The sequence below is a fragment of the Leptodactylus fuscus genome, chromosome 5 (genome assembly GCF_031893055.1).
Source record: "Leptodactylus fuscus isolate aLepFus1 chromosome 5, aLepFus1.hap2, whole genome shotgun sequence".
NCBI classification, from domain to species: domain Eukaryota; kingdom Metazoa; phylum Chordata; class Amphibia; order Anura; family Leptodactylidae; genus Leptodactylus; species Leptodactylus fuscus.
Genome location: NC_134269.1, coordinates 116,424,663 through 116,447,228, shown reverse-complemented (window position 1 = coordinate 116,447,228; position 22,566 = coordinate 116,424,663). Strand labels below are relative to the sequence as shown.

The 22,566-nt window shown below is 38.1% G+C and overlaps 1 protein-coding gene across 1 annotated transcript in view; it reads left to right on the top strand.

The window, feature by feature from the left end:
* SLC26A5 (solute carrier family 26 member 5) overlaps positions 1-22,566 on the top strand; it is a 47,903-nt gene that overhangs the window by 23,104 nt on the left and 2,233 nt on the right. The window contains exons 8-18 of the mRNA XM_075274105.1: positions 1,937-2,019; positions 7,171-7,318; positions 7,482-7,595; positions 9,250-9,327; positions 9,776-9,871; positions 11,365-11,471; positions 13,462-13,531; positions 18,952-19,044; positions 19,155-19,265; positions 20,948-21,169; positions 22,206-22,260. Coding sequence (XP_075130206.1) covers positions 1,937-2,019; positions 7,171-7,318; positions 7,482-7,595; positions 9,250-9,327; positions 9,776-9,871; positions 11,365-11,471; positions 13,462-13,531; positions 18,952-19,044; positions 19,155-19,265; positions 20,948-21,169; positions 22,206-22,260 — 1,177 coding nt within the window. The remainder of the gene's footprint in view (positions 1-1,936; positions 2,020-7,170; positions 7,319-7,481; positions 7,596-9,249; positions 9,328-9,775; positions 9,872-11,364; positions 11,472-13,461; positions 13,532-18,951; positions 19,045-19,154; positions 19,266-20,947; positions 21,170-22,205; positions 22,261-22,566) is intronic.

The following is a 22,566-nucleotide window of genomic DNA, read 5'->3' as shown; positions in this document are numbered from 1 at the left end:
AATGAATTGAATAAAGTAAGATAGTGGACAAACAAAGCAGTTTTACTGAAGCAGTGTATTTAGGAAAAGTCTTACATCCACATTAACAAACAGTATAGATTGGATCCTTGTGATGGGACAACCCCTTTAAAAGAAATAAAAAGACCCTAAAGCAGATCTTTGGTACAGCTTCTACAAACAAGATGCAATCTGTTTCCCTCTATTACATCAATAGCCAAAGTGGAGTACGTACAGAGTTTTTGTGCATATACTTTGGTCATGTTGGATACAAACAAATGTACTAAAGGGTACCTGAGTTTGCTGGGCAGTCTGTACTATGGCTGCATAAGCTTTACTAAAAGATGTCCTACCAATTTTCCTGCTGTTAATGTCCAGATTTTGGCTGCACACATTTGTATTTTACTTTGAGGCTGTATGATTAGGAGCAGTCATCTCCCTTTCCCATCCATTATACCTTGTTTGGTTTGTTTACATGCAGTTCTGACCGGAGTAACTGTACAAGAGCAAACAACTGAGAGAAACTCAAGTGAGAATTAAATAGGAGATCCAGGAATACTGATGATAGAGAAATTAATACATTCATATATATTCCCTATATGTGTATACATTCTTTCAATAATACTTAAGCTAGTAGCAAATATAGAGCAGATATGTGCATCTACCTTCTAGCATGTACCATGCATGACGCTGTAAAAGATCAGTCAATAAAGCTGCTTGCTGTCTGTGAATAATATACCATCTGTAACTACACAAGCAACCAAAAGTACATAGGTTTTTTTTCTTATATTGTAAGCTGTGTGACATGCAGATTTTTACAATCCTTGCTGTTTGCATACGTGTGAGGCTGTTGGAAAAATTGGCCCCTCCCATCTGCATTCACTTTGTGAAGAGAGAAAACCCCCTCCCCTCTTTACCTCACTGTCTTTCCATATTAGTGTTAAGGACATACTTCCCTGGTAAGAAAGCATGAGAAGAATATGCAAATCTGACTTCCATGATGTAATTAGGATGCCAGTGCCTCAAATATGCACACCAATAGAGGGCGCTGACTGAGAATGTGCAAGTCTATCTTCCATGATGTAATTAGGAAGACAGAGTCTCAGTCAAGCAAGCCTATAGAGGGCGCTCCCTTTAACATCATGCCGACCTTCTCAGAGGCCTTTGTTTGCAATGATGTTGGGATTTTACCAGATACAGTCTTCTCAGCCAAGGACAGCTGTTTCGATGTACTTGTATCTCTTCAGCTTGGCGCAGAGAGGACTGATCTGGCAGAGGTGAGAGGGTTGAGGGGATATCGCCACTCCATAGGGAGAGTACAACCATTTAGGTGCGTGGAGTCTTATTAAGCCATGAGCGCTCCACTGCAAAGGAACATGGGAAGAATATGCAAATCTGACTTCCATGATGTAATTAGGATGCCAGTGCCTCAAGTATGCACACCAATAAGGGCGCTGACTGAGAATGTGCAAGTCTATCTTCCATGATGTAATTAGGAAGACAGAGTCTCAGTCTCATGGAGCGCTCGTGGCTTAATGATGACATGCTCCCCTGCAGGCAAGCTTTTCGTTGTCACCAGTTAACTTTACACCCCACTTTCCATAGACATTGTACCTACCAATGGTTCTGTAAAATAGTGATTGTAGTCAGTGCAAAAATATATTTACTTTTTTTTCAGCATTTTTATGGTTTAGTAACTTGCCATAGGGTTAAATGTCATTAGTCTAGCAGCAAAATAGTTGCAACTACCAATACCGCTGTGTCAATGCATTGCTGTAAAGTGGACACAAAATTCTACATTTTTTACATTATTATAACTACTACAAGCATAGAAAAAAATATTGTTATTGGCTTCTTTAAATGCAGTAAGATTGATGAAATTAATTCTCTTAGTTTTTTTATTTTTGTATGTATTTGACTTTATTATAATTATTTTAAGGTAATAATCTCCACGGGAGTTTCAGCTGGACTTAATCTTGAACAGTCCTATGATGTACATGTGGTGGGCAATATTCCAACAGGGTAAGATATCATAGACTGGAAATTTATTTAGTTTTTTTATGTTTGATATATCAGGGTGTATAGATGTATTTTGGAAATCACACCTCTTTATAGTACTAACAGTATATTGCCCCACATTATTCCATGTAGTGTACCTGTTGTAATGTAGAAAGACTAAAAGTGACAGTACAGTGATTGATCAGCAGAAAGTTCACACCATTGTGCTCACTGTAAGACTTAAAGCTGGTCTTACATGGCCGTAATAATTTTACGGTCCGCAAGTTGCTGATCAGCAACACTAGTTGCGGTTCGGCAACAAAGACACTGCAGATGCCTGTCAACTGCCGCACTCGCCCATAGAGTTCTATGGGCGAGTTCATGCAGTGCTGTAATATGGCCATTACGGACATGTCCTATAAATTGCGGACCACGGTTGCGGCCTGGCCACACCACGGATAAAATATCCGATTGTGTAAGAGGCCTCTTTGAATATAATGTGTCCGCAATTGAAAACCCTCAATTGCAGACCATTTGCAGACTTACATTACGGCCATGTAAGACCAGCCTTAATCCCTTCCTGACATAGTAATAGTATGGCGTTGCCGGGAAAGACTTCCCGCAAACCGCCGCAGTACTACGGGGGCTGCATGGTGCGCACATAGATTTGCTCAGATACTGTGTGCGCACCATGCGCTGCGGGTGTCAGCCGTAACATACGGCTGACAATGCCCTGTAACACCCGCGGTCGGAACCTGGTCCGATCGCGGGTGTTAACCCCTGAGATGCCGGCGGTCAAACATGACCACCAGCATCTCCTGAGATCGGAACATAATGGTGCCGAGCGGCACCCCCCACGACGGTTTCGGTCGGTGCCGGTGTTGCTAATGGGCAGCCCGGGGTCTGATCAGTGACCCCGGGTCTGCCCCATGCCATCCCCTGCACGTACCTGGTTGATCCTGCCAGGAATGGAAGCTGTCATCCCGTGCGTCTACACAGGTTGACAGCTTCCTGTACACTGCAATACACGTGTAACACGTGTATTGCAGCCTACATGTAGTGAAGCAGTGATCAGCAGATCACTGCTTCAATCCCCCATGGGGACAGAAAAAAAAGTTTCAAAAAAGTAAAGATAAAAAGGTTTTAAAAAGTTTAAAATAAATTAGAAATAAATAAAAGCCCCAAAAATCCCTTTTTCCCATATAAAATGTTTTACTATGTAATATAAAGAAAAATAGCAAAAAACATTACATATTTGGAATCACTGTGTCCGTAAAAACCTGAACAATAAAATTAAAACATTATTTAACCCGAACGGCATAAAAAACCCCTAGAAAACCGCGCAAAATAGTGATTATTCACCACCTTTCCCTTACAAAATGCTCAATAAAAAGTAATCAAATAGTCAGATGAAAACCAAAATGGTACCAATAAAAAGCAGAGGTCTTCCCGCAAAAAAATAAGCCCTCAACCAGCTCTGTCTACCGAAAAATAAAAATGTTATGCCTTTCAGAATATGGCGATGCAAAAATAATAGACTTTTTCCCTAGATTTGAATTTTATTCTGCACAAAAAGCAACGCATTAAAAAAATAATATAAATGAGTTATCGCCGTAACCGTACCGACCTGCAGAATAAAGGTAACATGTTACTTATACTGTACGCTGCACGGGAAAAAAAAAAAAAACAACTAAAAAGCAATGCCAGAATTGATGTTTTCTTTTACATCTCACCCAGAAAGTTAACACCCAGCCCTCATCTGGCCACGTTGCCAGAAAATAAATAAAAATAAAAATCTAGCTTGTGCAATGTGAAGATAAAAACGCCAAAAGTCGCCAAATCATTAGGACATAAGTGGCTGTGACTAGAAGGAAATGTATAAGCTGTGCGAGCGTTTTCAGGGGACACCCCATATTTAGAGCTTATGAGATATAATACTCCAGTGCTGATCCCCCAGAATGCCCCTCTTCCCCATCCGTGTCATAGGAGCTAGAGAGAAATAGAATGGGATTTGGTGTACCCAATTTACTCCGCACAGCTTACATATTCACTTTGGGCTTACTAATGCTCACTACATCACTTGATAAATTCTTTGAGGGGTGCGGTTTTCAAAATGGGGTCACTTTCTAGAGGTGTCCACTGTTTTGACACCTCAAGGGCTTTGTAAATGCGACATGGTGCCTGAAACTGATCACAGCCAGATCTGCCCTCTAAAAGCTCCTTGGCGCGCCTTCCCTTCTGCGTCTCGTTGTGCGTCCATATATTAGTTTACACCAACAAGTGGGGTACTATGGTAGTCGGAAGAACTTGCATAACAAATTGTGGGATGCGTTTTCTCCTTTAACCCCTTGTGACTGTGCAAATTCTAGGGCTAAACAAAAATATTAGTAAAATAAAATCACGTGTAAATTTCACCTCATTTTATATTAATTCCTGTTAAGCACTTATAGGGTTGAAATACTTGATATATGTTGTTTTGGCTTATTTAAGGGGTGCAGTTTTGAAAATGGGGTGATTTATGGGGGGATTTAATACAAGGGTCTTTCAAAACGCCTTCATAACTGGATTAGTCCCTTTAAAAAATGGGTTTTGGTAATTTCCTGAAAATTTTGAATATTGCTGTTTCACTTGAAAACCTTATAATGTCCGTAAAAAAAAAAAAAGGTCACTAAAGTTTGATGCCGACATAAAGCAAAGATCTGGGACATGAGGTTTATGATATAATTTTGGCGGTCTGATTATCTGTATGCAATGCACATCATTTCAAATTTTATAAAATGCATATTTTTCTAAATTTCCACCAAATTTCCTATTTTTTCATAATTAAACAAAAAACATATCAACCAAAATTTACTACTAACATGAAGTACAATGTGTTACGAAAAAACAATCTCAAAACCACTTTGGTAAGTTAAAGCGTTCCAAAGTTATTGCCACATAAAGTGACACATGTCAGTTTTAAAAAATCGAGCTTGGTCAGGAAGTCAAAAAGTGCCATCGGCGGGAAGGGGTTAAAGGGTACCTGAGTTTTTATGAACAGTTGCAATATGTGCAGGGTCTTTCTGGGCAGTCTATTCTGTGACTTTTTGTAAGCCTTCATACATGATGTGCTATCCGTTTTTCTGCAGCTGATAATCACATTATTGATGAAACCCAGTTTCCATTTCTGTCTGAAGCTGTGTACGTATACAGTAAAGAGCAGGCTGCCCCTTCCTTCATCCATTGCTGATAATGTTCTGCCTTTCTGTAAGGAGTAAATAAACAATTGCAAACAAATACCTGATAAAAGCCCAAGTGACTATAAAATAGGAGATTCAGGAATACTGGACAGCAAATATATACAGCCAAGCAGATACAACACGGGTAAAAAAAGAGGCTGTGGGCACGTACAGTAAGGAGCGGTCTGCCCTCTCTGTATCCATTATACCTTGTTTGGTTTATTTACATGCAATTCTGACAGGTGTAACTGTACAAGTGCAAACTAATCTGAGAAAAACCCAAGTGAACATCATTTAGAAGATCCAGGAATATCGAACTGCAGATATATGCAGATACCTACTAAATTCTAGCATATACCATGCAGGCATGACACAAAATAAAGCAATCAGTGAGGACAGTGAGTAAAGCTGCTTGCTCTCTGTGAATAATATCCCATCTATAACCACACAAGCAGCCTGTAAATACAAGTATATAGAATACTTTTGTTATATTGTAAGCTGGGAGAATTGCTGGATCCTCAGTCTTTTGTGCGCTTAATCAGTTTGTTTGAGCAGAATTAACCTCTCCCCTCTCCATTCACTGTGTGAAAGAGAAGGACGGCCCTAAACTTACTGATATGAGCAAGACAGAATGGATTGTAACTAGGGATAGACTTCCCCTTAGTAACAAGATTGCAAATAGCAAATTAGCTAAAAGGGAGACACATAGGGGCAGGAACTTTAGAGGTTTGTTTTGGTTTGGTTTGGTTTTTAGGTAGAAGTAATAATATTATTTATATAAAATGTATTACATTTTGGTCCAGAATCACATGCCAAGTTATCTGAAAAGTGACCTTTTAAACATAGTGCAGTAGCCTCTTGAAGGTTATCTCCTCTTCTGTCAATACTAGACAATATTTGTATCTGTATGATTGTCTATATATTGATATGTATATCTGTTCATCCATTTATATAGCAGGGCTTTTAAGAAAATAAAAAAAAAAAAAAAAAAAAGCATGGAAGAGTTTCAAGTGCACAGACTTGGGATACAGTGCATGAATTTTCCCACATTGATCAGAAGGATGGGGTACCAAAAGCCCCCTTTTAAAGGTTTTTTTTTGTGAAAAAAGCTCCAGTGCTCTTCACTGTGAGACTGGCGGTGCATTTTAGCTGCTTGGAATCTATGGCAGTGCTTTCAGCCCTATAAAATTGAATGGAGCACTGGTCACACAAGCTCACTGGCTCTCCATTCACAAGGAGGCTTTAGAAGGCTTCCAGTCTTCCGTTCTCTTAATCAATGGGGGACCCAGTGGATGACTCCCAGCGATCAGACACTTATACCTGGTCCTGTGTATAGGGAATAAGTGTCCATAACTTCATAACCCCTTTAACCACTTAGTGACACATGATGTACCATTACATCCTAAGCATCTGGTACTTGGCACTACCTCCAAGTATCGATCATCAACCCACTCCATTAACTCCCAATTGGAGCACAGGAGTTTCAACCCCTCGGATACTGCGGTCATATTTGACAAGGGGTTGCACAACAATAATGCCTCCATCGGAAAACCCAATGTGAACCAAGGCTGCTAGGAGTTCTCATACCTGGATGATCCTATACGTCTAAATAGGCGGACTTCCTCTATAGACTGCAATACATGTGCATTGCAGTGTATAGTACTGAACCAGTGATCAGTACATCGTTGTTTCAGGTCTCTTAGTGGGACTTTAAAAAAAAAATTAAAAACGCAAAGGGATATGCCCTTCGGTTTTTATACTCGCGGCATCTCCTATATTGTTACAGGTTTCATCCACTGCTTTCAACCTCTGCAGTATTAAGGTTGAAAACTGCAGAGGGCACACAGAGAAACTTGCAGATAGGTGAGCTTCAGCAAAAAACAAACAAACAAAAAAAACCACCTGAATTATTAACTTCTTTTTTGTGTCAACATTGATAAAATGTTTTATTTTGTAGGTTTCGGCCACCAGATCTCCCAGATATCAGCCTCTTTTCTGCAGTTTTTGTGGATGCAGTGGCTATAGCAATTGTTGGATTTTCCATGACCATTTCAATGGCCAAAATATTTGCACTCAAACATGGATATGCTGTTAATGGAAATCAGGTAAGGATGCAATAAAAATAAATCTACTAAAACTATTACGCTTAACAATAACTGCTGCAGACATTATATTTGTTAGCACCCTCATATACTATAGTACTTATTAGAAGAGATATCCTGCTGTTAAGTGCATCAAATCTGACTCTCGTCTGCTTGCAATTCTCAGGAGCTCATTGCACTAGGTTTGTGCAATTCAGTTGGCTCTTTTTTTCAAACCTTTGCTGTTACTTGCTCAATGTCCCGTAGCCTGGTCCAGGAGAGCACTGGAGGTAATACTCAGGTATGTTATTGATGCTGATGATGATATACTACCTGCTTACATGATGACACATTGGTATCACTCATGGCGTTGATAATGCATTAATATATAGGCCCAGATATACTATTGTGGTTATGACTAGACTGTGGTGTAAACTTGGAGCTAAGATATTTCTGACCTCCTAGAAATATGGTTTGTCAGGAAAAGGTGTGTGACTTAAAAGCACCAAATTGTCTTGTAAAGTTTCAGCTCAAAGTAAGCCAACTAAAAGGGGCCATAAGCTTAGACCAGACAGACAGACAGACAAAAAAATTACATATTATCAGACTGCCTCTCTATTTATACTTCTAACAATTAGTAAATCTGGGCCTCACAGTGCTTATTAAAGATTCTTTGCTTCCGGCTTTTCTTATTGGAATAGGACTTCTCTTATTGATGCTATTGTGCTAGTGGATTTCAGTTCAGGGTCTTAAGGATACCCAGCAACCTTTGGATGCATGGAATGAGATGGATTTATATTACAGCGTGATATACAAAGGGTACCCCCATTTTCTCGTGAGCAATTACCGTATATACTCGAGTATAAGCCGACCCGAATATAAGTTGAGGCCCCTAATTTTACTACAAAAAACTGGGAAAACTTATTGACTCAAGTATAAGCCGAGGGGGGGGGGGGATGCAGCAGCTACTGGAAAATTTCAAAAATGTAAATGGTTGGAGTTTTTGGGTGCAGTAGGTGCTGGGGAAGGGGAGGGGGTGTTTTGGTTGTCTGTCTGCCCCTTCCCTGAGCTTGAGGACTGGGATTTTTTTCCCCACTTGGAATTCAGCCTGGCTGACTATAGGGTATCTGCAGTGCTCCTATTAACCCCTTCCTGATGGAAGAGGAGCACTGCAGATACCCTATATTCAGTAGACCGGGCACTTTCAGACACAAGGATACCTAATGTGTATGTGTTTCACAGTCATTTTCTACTTTTGTATGTATTCTAGGGAAAGGAGGGATTTAGAAATTGTATTTTTTTTAAAGTTTCTTTTTCCCCCTGCTATTTTATGGGAGATTCTATACATTGATATTGTGGCTGGTCATAGAAAACAAAAACTGTGCTGAAAAATTCGGCTTATACTCGAGTATATACGGTATTTCATGATTTGTTACTGCAACGAAGTGTTATAGTCTTTCATTTATTAAGCTCCATATGATTTATTATGTTCTGGTTTTATTATAGTCCATTCTAGAATTAAGCTTTTATAAAAACCTGTTTGCCTACATTTATTTACTATTGTTGAGCTCCAAGTCCTTATACATAGGCACTAAAGGAAGGAGACACACTTAAAACTAAAGTGAGAGCTTTTTATCCTGAAACTAGTGATTTTTGTATTATTTTAGTACAGTTAGACTTTCTCATCTCTTCTGAAACATTTAAACATTTGAGCTGACTGGTTATGTGAAATATACATTTTATTTTTTTTTTAAACTCGTTTTATTGAAGGAGAAGTAACATAACAAATGATGCAATCAGGAGAATATAGGATCAAAAATAAAGTACACAGAAAATGTCAAACACACAAACAAAGAAATATACAATTATTTTAATAGTCAGATTACTGGAGTATGCACTTACTGAAAAGATATTTGTATTGACGAGTATTGATTAGTAATTGGACTAAAAATTAGATTGCAGGTTTGTTGTCCTCTTTTATGGTTCTGCTGGTCATATTGGTCATTGGATACCTCTTTCAACCTTTGCCTCAGGTATGTAAATAATGTCTTTGGTAAGCGACAGATATTATAGTGTGAATGACACTAGGTTTACTAGTGTTTGGGTCTGCATGGGGACAAACAGACACTTGGTAGCTTAAAAAGCGGTCACCATTGAGTACCAATGGTTCCCATTATAAAAGTTTCTGCCGCTTTCAGTATAAAACCTATTTTAACCTGTCTATTTTAAGTATATTCTCCAATGAAGACTCTGACACAAGTGTGAATCCAGCCTGACATAGACAGCTAATAAGTGTGTAATTGCTTATTTGAGAAATGACTCAGGACAGTTTGTCCTGCTGATAACTATTGAATATTTTTAGTTGGCTGCAGGTTTGAGGAATTTTACATTGATGCACCCTTTTCTATGCAAGGGTGATTTGTTCTTTTTGCAGGATTTAAGTAATTTAAATGAAAAAGGTGACGTATATTTCTATTCTAGACAGCATTAGCAGCTATAGTGATGGTGAACTTAAAAGGAATGTTCAAGCAGTTTGCAGATATCCCACATCTCTGGCGAACAAGTAAACTAGAACTGGTAAGTGTGAACATAAATTAGCATGCTTTTAAACATTTCCACGTTGAATTTTAACAATCTGTTAACTGTGATCTAAGGATATGATTCGAAGTGCACTTTGCATGGATTATTATTTTAATATTGAAATCATTATTTATCTCAGAGGAGGATTATTTCTGAACATTTATAGGGATTCTATCATTGACTCTAGTGATTTTTAATTAAGCATATATTTGCATAGCCTTTAGAAATGCTATTCCAGACATACCTTTTGTTTAGTAATCCTCTCTGCCATTTTTGAATTAGCCCGCTTTTATTGATATGCTAATTACCCACAACGGAGCACCAGAAGTTCACTGCGCATTCTCTGCTGTGTGTAAACAGGGGGGAGGTGAGAGCCAGGGAAGGCTGATGAGTCATCAGCAGTAGCCTCCCTGCTCTTACCTTCCCCCTGTTTACACAAAAGGTATGTCTGGAATAATAGCCTTTCTAAACACTATGCAAATATATGCTCACTAGAGTCAATGATAGAATCTAGAGATGAGCGAGTATATTACATCAAATACCTCCGCCGTATCGTAAAAAAGCGCCAGGGGAGGGGCATGGTTTTTGTTTTTTTACTGTCCCTCCCACCTTCCCTGGTGCTTTTTTACACCAAGAACTATGCGGTGGAGGTATTCGATCGAATATACTCGCTCATCTCTAATAGAATCCCTTTAATAGTGTATCTGATGTATGCTATTTTGGCAGGACTAATGGATGAGCTTTATACACCTCACATAAACTAACATTTATTTATGCAGATTGTCATAGGGAGGAGGAGTGACTCTACAGCACTGGACTGTGAACCAGGCATCCTGGTTTCTATACCTGCTCCGTGTGACCTTAGGCAAGTCACTTTATCTCCCTTTGCCTCAGGTACTTAGAATGCAAGCTCCTTGGTATTACCATAGATTGTATTGTAGATATATATTTATACACACATATATAATTGATTTACATTCTTTACACATTGACTAACAACATGCAACAAACTTTTGGGCCCATATAAATAACTAACGTGGGGTAAAAGTGGAGCAGTGTCCCATAGCAAACAATATAGTCATTTTATAACCTGAACCCTGTTATTCATGTAAATATGCCCACTAGTTTTTATACATGACGTCCAGTGTGTTTTTGATTAGAGTGAACATTCAGTCGGTCACAGGCTGAGATTATTTCATACTGTGCCAGTTTGCCCGTATTAAGCAAAAAAAAAAAAAAAAAGTAACCTGAAAGCTAGCAGGAAATAGAAAGCACCGTCTGTAAGATGACCAAGACATATATGCTAATAACATTGTTTTGGCTATACATGTTGATGACATTCAATATGTTTTTGATATGTCAGATTTGATTTGCAACGTGCAGTATTTACTGTATATTATGGGTATAATCTATTACTTCTAAATGCCATGTTAAAAACCTTTCCTCCTGGAACGTCACAGTAATGTATAATATATTCTTACATTTTTCAGGCAATTTGGGTGGTGTCGTTTTTGGCCTCAGTTTCCCTGGGTCTTGACTATGGTCTGCTTGTCGCAGTGGCATTTGCCATTATAACTGTCATCTACCGCACACAGAGGTTTGAGCTTACAATCAATATATCCTTCTTTTCTTATAGAACACACCAGCATGTGCATTATATCTGTCCTCTTACCTAGGTCAATTTTCATTATACTGTACTCATTTGTGAGCAATTGTAATAATTGGCCAAGGTGAAAGGAAGTAGGAAAGAAATTTCATTTGTTTGATGTTGTCTTTCATTTGTTGTGCCGTCATTAAAAATGATTACAGGCTGCACAATCCATAAAGGAAAATAGACTAGGTGACACTGACTAGTGATGTCCCCCTGCTCTGGCTGCAGTTTTCAAGTCACCCGTTTGAGGGGTCAGTTTGATAAGTTTATCCTTGTTACAGCTCTCTATTTGATGTACTGATAAATATTGGTATTGTTATTTTCTACCACAGAGTTGTCCATAATCCATGCTGTTACCACAATTTCAGAGATTATAACAATCCAACACAATTTTATTTTATTTTTTTAAACACTGAAGATGAAAATATAGAATGTGCCAGCATAAGGATGATAAGGAAACGTTCACTGCACCAGCCTGTCGCAGTGTAACAGTATGGTTGCCAAATCGGTAGGCTGCACTGTAATTGGCCACTGCAGTCATGTGAGATTGCAATGGATTATATGTCACAGCCCAGGCTTGTAACGAAAGGTGAAAGCGGTCCACGGCAGCAAAGGGGTTATATTTTCAAAAACCTATTGAGCGTGCAGTGCGTTCTATCGTGGGCACATTAGATGCCTTTTCTTAGATCTACTATACTGCTCTTTTAATTGAAGGCCATGTGGGATATTTTGGAAGTTTTGCTTTATTATCAAAAGTTATAAAAACACTTTTTAATGCTCATAGCACAAATAATTTAGTATCAATATAAAGTTATATGTGCAAAAGATCAGATGATCTGAACAGAAATGAATAATGTAAAAGCAGCAGATTTCTCTCGGGAGCAGTTTGCAAATTGTTTACTGTACGGCTGAAAAAGGTCCTCAGGAGTCAGGATGTCTCTTTGGCTTCCATATAAATGTCCTACCATAATTTCGTGGCCTTCTATTATTCATTGTCTGCTAGGGCTGCTCACATAGTGAAGATGTTACAGTGTACTATGTTGAAATACTTGAAGTATTAGAAAGGTTTGTGTTCTTTCTAGCTCCCTGTTCATAGCATATTCATATTTGTTAAAATGACAAAGGGAAATCTACTTTTTATCATTTTCATGCAATAAAAGCTGTTGTCTACTTTGTCACATAAAAACATTTAAAGGATTTAGTTTAAAAAAAAACATCAGCATCAGTTGGTTTCAATTTTTTGCTTTTTTCTTCTGCTTTCTGAACATACGCACAGTGTAATGGACACTCATCTGTTACTCATAGACATTAATGTTAAAAAAAAAAAAAACAAAAAAAAAAACCTGGCGCTTGACGTCCAGTTTATTTTTTGCAAACACAAAAGTACTGCACCCCAGATTTTCGTGCCCAGGAAAAATAACGGACATGTGACGTATTTGGTGTAAACTTACATTCACGTTCACTAACTGACAACAGATAAATTCCCAATGAAATAATTGGGATTTTTAACAGACTTATTACTGTTCTGCTAGTGTTCATTGTTAAAATCTTGTAACAGACACTACTGACGGTCACCAATGGCAGCAGTGTGAACGCCCCCTTACAGGGTTGCTCTTTCCCAAAAAAAGGTTTTTTGTTTTGTTTTTTACCCATACATTTGGCCAGAAATCCAGTGTTCAGTTTTAAATCTACAGTTAAAGTAAGCATACATCCCTTTTTAAAGCAATTTTCTTTCTCTTTTACAGTCTATAGACTTCTATAAGTTTAAGTATCTAGTCTGGGCAGATTTTGTAACCAGTCTGCTTGTAATTGAAGAAGTATCAATAGTAGGATCAGCCATGTACTGTATACACCTGGACATGCTACGAAAAGTGGAACTTCACTGTAATGAAAAGTTCTGATAATTTAATGAGATGTTATTGCCTTTCTTTTTCAGTTCACAATACAGAATTCTTGGACAGATTCCAAATACGGATATATACTGTGATATAGAGGAATATGAGGAGGTATCGTACCGTTTTGTAAACCCTGCAACCTGAATTGTCCTTAATATAACAAAAAATCTCAAACTTTAGTCTCTTCTTTTTAATGACCTTTTAGTATTTTATTCACACAATGTATCAAGACTCCATGTTCCAAGTTACACAGAGATGTAACATGCTATCCATGGTGGTCTTTTGGACCACACTTACCTTTTTGCACTAAAAGTATGCCATGTATCACCAACGCCATATTATCTAGATGACTCTGCTTTTCTGTCCCCTTGGGGACTCTGTGTGCATAAGGGATTATTCGCATGTCTGCTTTCAGCTGGCGTATTATTTGTACAAATCATAGACTGCATGCATACTCATTGATCTTAATGAGCACCAATGGTCTGTGGATAAAGAATAGAGGCATACTATTTATTCTGTTTTGTTGGTCATGTTTACTTTAACACTGATGTTTCGTGACAATGCCAAAAAGTTTATATATCCAAAATAAAAAATCTGCTAACAGCTTTTTCCCAGCCCCCACAGCCCACTGTTTACTTAGATATTAAAATGCAAATATTCTGGGTTAGAATGGGTACTATGTCTTATGAGGAAGAGATGATACAAGGCAAGTCCTGTTAAGAATTCCGCGTAAAGAATATGCATATCCTTTGTGAAAAGAGGAACTTACTCTAGTGTCACCTTTTGGAAGGTAGCTCCCTATAGATTTAATACCTGGTTTTAAAAGAAACTAGCCAAGGCAGTATAACTCCTCTAAAAGGAAGAGAGCCCCATCTACAGACAGCTGTTACAACGTTACTGCCTCTTCTTCTTGCAGAGTAGCATACTGGATTGCTGTGTGAGAGGTCTGGGATGTGAGTAGAAGGGGTACTATGTCTGGTTAGGGACTTATTAGACCACACATGACCTGCTTTTGGAGGTGTTATTTTGGCTTGGCTATTATTCCCGGATTATGCTATTAGGTTTTGTTTTTTTAAATCCATGCATTAATCTGTAGAGCGCTACCTTACAAAAAGTGGCATTAGTGCAAGTTCCTCTATTCCACCAAGGAGCTTTTATTTGCATATTCCTTTCTTACTGCAAATATCGGCAAGAAATATTGAGCCAAACATATTAGAAAATAGCTTTTGTGGATGTTTTTAAACCCATTTAGTTTCAAAAAGATTTTTATTGCAGATGAAATCTTTAGAGATTGCTTTACAATGGCCTCATGGTACAATAGTTTCACCATACAATGTTCTTTTCTCAATGTGTAATTCTTGGCTGGAGTTCTCTGGTAAAGTCCTTGTATTAGCTTCATGCACTGATGGTTTACCAGTAGCGCCTCTCTACAATACAGTGCTGTAAGACATCTTCTATACTTTTCTATACCCATGTTAGGATAAGATGCTCCTTTTGGACACCAGGTGTGAACAGCTCCATGTTGTTTTCAGGTGCACTGTATATTCATTGGAAAGGCTCTTATCACCATCATGGAAAGTGATTTACAGCTTCCAGCTGCTCTTTCTGACTTTTATGTATAAAGATTTGCCATCTTGCCATCTCTACTGTTATTGACATTTTGGCATCCTTAGAACCAATTACTAGTTTTCCATAGATATATCGTCACAAGGTACAATAGTTTCAACTTACAGTACAATACAGTACAATGGACTGATAGAGCAAAAGACCTCTGTGTAGGGGGAAAAGTTATCAAATATCTTTTTTAGTATTATGAAATATTTATTAGGCTGCACACCTGTCACCATAGTGAAGCTGGTCTACCAAATGTGTTTGATACATCTGCTAGAAAACTGGGGGAAATATTGATAGAGGTGCCTTGGCACATAATAAATTCTGTGATTAAAGCTCCGAGTGTTGCAGCAATGATCCCATTGTTGACTAGTGAAGGGTACTCTATGCGAGTTTCCCGATGCTCCATACATTTCAACTTCACCTCCAGAGGAGGCGTATACAAATTTGGAGTGTGATATATATATACAGTCCTATGAAAAAGTTTGGGCACCCCTATTAATCTTAATCATTTTTAGTTCTAAATATTTTGGTGTTTGCAACAGCCATTTCAGTTTGATATATCTAATAACTGATGGACACAGTAATATTTCAGGATTGAAATGAGGTTTATTGTACTAACAGAAAATGCGCAATATGCATTAAACCAAAATTTGACCGGTGCAAAAGTATGGGCACCCTTATCATTTTATTGATTTGAATACTCCTAACTACTTTTTACTGACTTACTGAAGCACAAAATTGGTTTTGTAACCTCAGTGAGCTTTGAACTTCATAGCCAGGTGTATCCAATCATGAGAAAAGGTATTTAAGTGGCCAATTGCAAGTTGTTCTACTATTTGAATCTCCTCTGAAGAGTGGCATCATGGGCTACTCAAAACAACTCTCAAATGATCTGAAAACAAAGATTGTTCAACATAGTTGTTCAGCGGAAGGATACAAAAAGCTGTGTCAGAGATTTAACCTGTCAGTTTCCACTGTGAGGAACATAGTAAGGAAATGGAAGACCACAGGGACAGTTCTTGTTAAGCCCAGAAGTGGCAGGCCAAGAAAAATATCAGAAAGGCAGAGAAGAAGAATGGTGAGAACAGTCAAGGACAATCCACAGACCACCTCCAAAGAGCTGCAGCATCATCTTGCTGCAGATGGTGTCACTGTGCATCGGTCAACTATACAGCGCACTTTGCACAAATAGAAGCTGTATGGGAGAGTGATGAGAAAGAAGCCGTTTCTGCACGTACGCCACAAATAGAGTTGCCTGAGGTATGCAAAAGCACATTTGGACAAGGCAGCTTCATTTTGGAAACAAAAATTGAGTTGTTTGGTTATAAAAAAAAAAAGGCGTTATGCATGGCGTCCAAAAAGAAACAGCATTCCAAGAAAAACACATGCTACCCACTGTAAAATTTGGTGGAGGTTCCATCATGCTTTGGGGCTGTGTGGCCAATGCCGGCATCGGGAATCTTGTTAAAGTTGAGGGTCGCATGGATTTCACTCAGTATCAGCAGATTCTTGAGAATAATGTTCAAGAATCAGTGACGAAGTTGAAGTTACACCGGGGATGGATATTTCAGCAAGACAATGATCCAAAACACCGCTCCAAATCCTCAGGCATTCATGCAGAGGAACAATTACAATGTTCTGGAATGGCCATCCCAGTCCCCAGACCTGAATATCATTGAACATCTGTGGGATGATTTGAAGCGGGCTGTCCATGCTCGGCGACCATCTAACTTAACTGAACTTGAATTGTTTGTCCAAAATACCTTTATCCAGGATCCAGGAACTGATTAAAAGCTACAGGAAGCGACTAGAGGCTGTTATCTTTGCAAAAGGAGGATGTACTAAATATTAATGTCACTTTTCTGTTGAGGTGCCCATACTTTTGCACCGGTCAAATTTTGGTTTAATGCATATTGCGCATTTTCTGTTAGTACAATAAACCTCATTTCAATCCTGAAATATTACTGTGTCCATCAGTTATTAGATATATCAAACTGAAATATTTAGAACTAAAAATGATTAAGATTAATAGGGGTGCCCAAACTTTTTCATAGGACTGTATATGTATATATATATATATATATATATATATATATATAAATATATATATCCTATTAATATTATAAATGTGAAAGTTTGTGTGTTTGGATGTTTGCATGTTCGGATGTTTGTTCCTCAATCACGGAAAAACCGCTCCACCGATTTGGCTGAAATTTTCCACAAACATAGTTAATACACCCGATTAATCAATAGGCTACTTTTCGTCACAATAGCGCACATACGTTTGTGCCAGGACCCCACAAAACCCAAACTCACACCACCATCTCTGCAATCTCACACACTTTGGACCATAGCAAGCCACAAAATTCATATTGCCCTCTACAGCCTCGCCCCTAACCCCACACAATCTCATATACATATACTTTACCACTTTGCCCCTCACCTTAACAATATTCCAGGAGGCTCTCTTTAACGCTCTGGAGCAGCCATGTTTGCCGACCCCCACCGCTCTGACAATCCGTGCCACCGCCCACCCATGTCAACACCCCTAGGGGGTCTAATAAATGCAAAAAAAAAAGTTTAAAAAAAGTAAAAAAATATAAAAAAAATTAAATAATAAAAAGGATTAAAAATTCAAATCACCCCCCTTTCCCTAGAACACATATAAAAGTAGTTAAAAACTGTGAAACACATACATGTTAGGTATCCCCACATCCAAAATCGCCCGCTCTACAAAGCTATACAAATATTTTTCCTGTTCAGTAAACGCCGTAGTGGGAAAAATGGTCAAAAGTGCCAAACCGCCATTTTTTCACTGTTTTGATTCTGATAAAAATTTGAATAAAAAGTGATCAAAGCAATAACATTTCCCGAAAATGGTAGAACTACAAAGTACACCCGGTCCCGCAAAAAAAGACGCCCTATGCATCCCCGTACACTTACGTATAAAAAAGTTACGGCTGTCGGAATATGGCGACTTTTCAAAAAATAATTTTTTAACACAGTTTTGGATTTTTTTTAAGGGGTCAAAATGTAAACAAAACCTTATAAATTTGGTATCCCCGGAATTGTAACGAAACACAGAATACAGGGGACATGTCATTTTGGTTGCACAGTGAACGCTGTAAAACCAAAGCCCGTAAGAAAGTCGCAGAAATGCATTTTTTCTTCAAATCCACCCCATTCTGAATTTTTTCCCTGCTTCCCAGTACATTATATAGAATAAATAATGGTGGCATCAGGAAGAAAAAATTGTCCCAGGAAAAATTAAGACCTCATATGGCTCTGGGAGCGGAGAAATAAAAAAGTTATGGGGTTTAGAAGGAGGGGAGTCAAAAACGAAAATCAAAAAATGCCATCGGCGGGAAAGGGTTAACTTCAAATACTTCTGTCCCAAAGTCACTATGTAAAGTTTATCACAACACTGTATATATAGCAGCTCAAATACAAATTAACTTCAACACAAAAGTCTCACGTACTCTCTGAATTTTAGCAAAAACAAGATACAAAGTTACATTTCATATCCCATACCTTATACACAGTACTAAAACCTTACCCGCGCCTGTATATACCCACTTCTACAATCACCGCAGACGAAGTCGCGGGTAACAGCTAGTGTGTATGTATATATATATATATATATATATATATATATATATATATATATATATATACTTTCAGAAGAATAGTCTCCGCTGTGGTCAGTGACCTGAAAATAAATCCGATAAACTGTTTTGAATTTAAACAGGATATTAGAAGTGTTTTGTATTGATACATCCTGTTATTTGGCCCACATGTTTTTTAAAAACTTGATAACCTCTTTATGTTGGGCTATCATGAAATCTCATACAAATTAAAGCACAAAATATAGTTCATATTTTTCAACAATGTAACTGGAATGTTTTATTTTCTCCTAGATTAAAGAATACCCAGGAATGAAGATATTCCAGGCCAACACATCTTTATACTTTGCCAACAGTGATCTCTATGTCTCTGCTTTGAAGAAAAAGGTATAGGATGGATGGCTAGATTTAGCCTATAGCACATGAATTGGATAGAAAAGACTGCTTTTGTGTATAGATGTTATGAATTAAAAATTGCATATTTTATGTTTTAAAAGACTGGAATTGATCCTGGCGCAATATTGATTGCAAAGAAAAAGGCTCAGAAGAGACATGCCAAAGAAATGAAGAAATCTACTAAAAATGAAAGAAGAGCAGTTCTAAAGCTTGTAAGTGACTGATGTCCCAGGCTGCAGATACACACACACAGCACACATGTACATACGTGACATGTATAGCCAGTGGTAATTTATTCAAGCATATGAAATGTTATTTTAACAAACAAGCAATTTTTTTTTACTAGGTTTAGTAAGTAATTTTTTCACATAAATCTTTATTATGTCCTTTGGTCTCTTATTTTCACAAAAACATTCTGCACACTTCCACTGCATAATAGCCCCCAAAATTGAAAGTTTTATTAAGACCCCTTGGACTGATCGGATCCATCCTAAATATCATATTCTATTACTCTCCATGTGTAACAGCACATTATAAAGATCTCTATCACATATATCTGACTCAGACTGAGGCCCTACTTTGCGGAAATGCAGCTTTTTTTTGTTGCAGATTTTGTTGTGTTTTTTTGTTTGTTTTTTTAAACCAAAGCTAAGAGTCTCTACAAAATGGAAAATATAAAGAAAGTGTTTATACTTCAACCCTCTCCTGGCAGTGGCTCAAACACCTGCAGCAAAATCTGCTGCAACAAAAAAGCTGCATGTCTACAACGTGGGGCCTCAGCCTTAATTTGGCAGACCCCCACCTTCAACCTTTCAGTGATCTGAATTGTGGCACATTTTAAAATGGTTTGCCACTGGGGAAGGTTGATAAATTCTTCCATATTCTCTTTGATTCCTGCTCAAATTTGTCATAATAAATATATATATATATATATATATATATATATATATATATATATATATATATTAGTATTGAGATGCTCTCATTTATGAATTTGCATTTCACAGGTCTTACCTATATAATTCAAGCTGCAACTGCATTGAAGATCATGTATGACTCCTAATAAAGTCTGTGACTGGTGCAAGATGTGCCTAAATTATTTAGTGGTTCTGGCCTCTTAAAGGGGTTGTCCAGGACTTAGGTTTTTAGGGTCTATCCTTTAGAAGAGACCATAAATATCTAATCGTGGAGGGCCCCACACCCAATCAGCTATATGGGGCTGCTTCCTGTATGAGTGCTATACATAATACACGACCGGATGCAGGTGGCACCATGACAGTATAGTGGCTAGATGCAGGTACTGCATCTTAATTCCCATTGGGTTGGCAAATCCCTTTATAAACCTTAGAACGGATGACCATGATTGCATAGGAGCAGATTCCCAGTTATATACTATATTCCTACAAAATTTGAGACAACTCCTAGTTTGTGGTATATGTGTCCCCAGTGCCATTTTAGTATCTATGTACCCTACAGCTGTGACCACCCAAAATAGAACAAAGTATACCAATGTATAAAAAATCTATTAAACCACATATTAAAAATCTATGGAGTTGTCAAATGTTAATAACAGGAGAATTTGCAGCTTCAAACAAATAGCATAATGCCATAAATACTAACACTTAAATGTATTGAATGTTGTATACATCTGTTAATTCATGTGCCGATAAATATAAAGCAATAGAAAAAACCCATAGCAAATACCAAGGACAATATATTACCAACCAAATGAAAAAAAAAAATCTATGTTGCAAGGAATAGTGAGGACGTCCACTTTAAGTCCCAAGGTGCATTTTGCCCACTGGCTTCCTCTTGTTCTGGTAGAACATTGAACTGTAGTTTGTGTCTTATAAGTAGCTGGGTCACTACAGCATGTCCATTGTGTATTTTTCAGACTAATGATGTGGAGATGGCTGTGAAACATGAACTGATGAATGATGATTCTGCCACAGACTCAGGAAATGTGAAAAATGGATCAGCTGATAGAAACCTGCAAAATTCACCATCTGAAGAGTTTGAGTATTTCATGAGTCCAGTCTCCAACACCCACTCAATTATTCTGGATTTCACTCCTGTCAACTTCATAGATTCAGTGGGAGTGAAAACTCTAAAATCTGTAAGTTGTCAATCAGTAAAGAGAGGCGGCATGTCTGTTTAAGCCCGAAACATCTTTGTGTGCTTTTTGTATTACCATGTGCAAAGGTTTTTGGCTGTTTTCAAAAACAGAAGCGTTCGATGTGTTAATTAGCAAAAAAATTAAACTACTAAATGTGTAAGCAAATGAAAACTGGTCACTTCTCCAGGATGTAGAAAGTGTCGCTGTATTGAAGGTAAAGAGAGGTCAAACCAAATATGAATTTGTTATAGTTTGTGTCCATTAAAAAAAATGTAACACTTCTGTTTTTGAAAGCATTAGGTTATGTTCCCACGGCAGAAAATGGATTCCGTGTGTGAACATATCGCGCTGCTACCGCGACGGAATGCCGATGCAGTGCACCGGCATCCCGTTGCGACATTCCTCTCTCTGGATTAGACCCAAATGAATGGGCCTAATCGGGAGGGAGTCTCACCGCGGAATCTGCAGCAAGATAGGGCATCTCGCTTCTTTTTTTTTTTTTCCACTACTAGCTAGCCGAAAAAAGAAGCAAGCGGATCACGTTGACGTCAATGGGAGCAGTTTTGGCAGGCGATTTTGAGGCGTATTCTGCGTCAAAATCCACTGCCAAAAAGCTCTGTGTGAACTAGCCCTTACCTGGCAGCATTATAGCCCCAATTGCCTAAGACTTTTGCAACTGGAAAATATACAGCAATGTGCAGTCAGTAGGATACGTTCAGACTCTGCTTAAAAGGGGTTGTCCCCCCAAGGACACTTGTGCCTATCCACAAGATGGGGGATAAGTCAAAGATCGCGAGGTGTGCAACAACCGTGTACACCAGTGCACTCACATGTCTGGCACTCAGTTCACTACTATGGGGCTGCCGAAGATTGCATTTCCATATAGACCCCAAGTGATCTGACACTTCTCCTTTATCCTTTATCTTTTGTCACGTATTACTTAAATACTACAAGGTTGATTAGTTTGAAATAATTCTGATTGTGTCTCTCACTACTCAATATTGTATTTATTGGCCTTTCCTCTGCTATTCTACAGATAATTAAAGAATACAAGGAAATCGGTGTTGACATCCTCATAGCTGGTTGTAATGGTAAGTCATAGATCATGCCAATTTCTGGAAACTCAGCAATTTTTTGTTGTTGTTATTCTTGAGTAACATTTACTTTACTGTAAGATCAATGAATTTGTGTGCACAAGAGGACATTTTTGTCACAACACAAGATATTATTTGTTTGGAAAGTAATTTACCATATATAGTCGGAAATTCATGCATGTCCCTGATGAATGCTAAGAGATGCTCGCTCATACAGTTGGTGGAGAAGGTTTATGTCCATGGACCACCCCAGCCATAAATCTTGCTACACAGTGTCATTGTACCAGAATTTGGCACAATTAC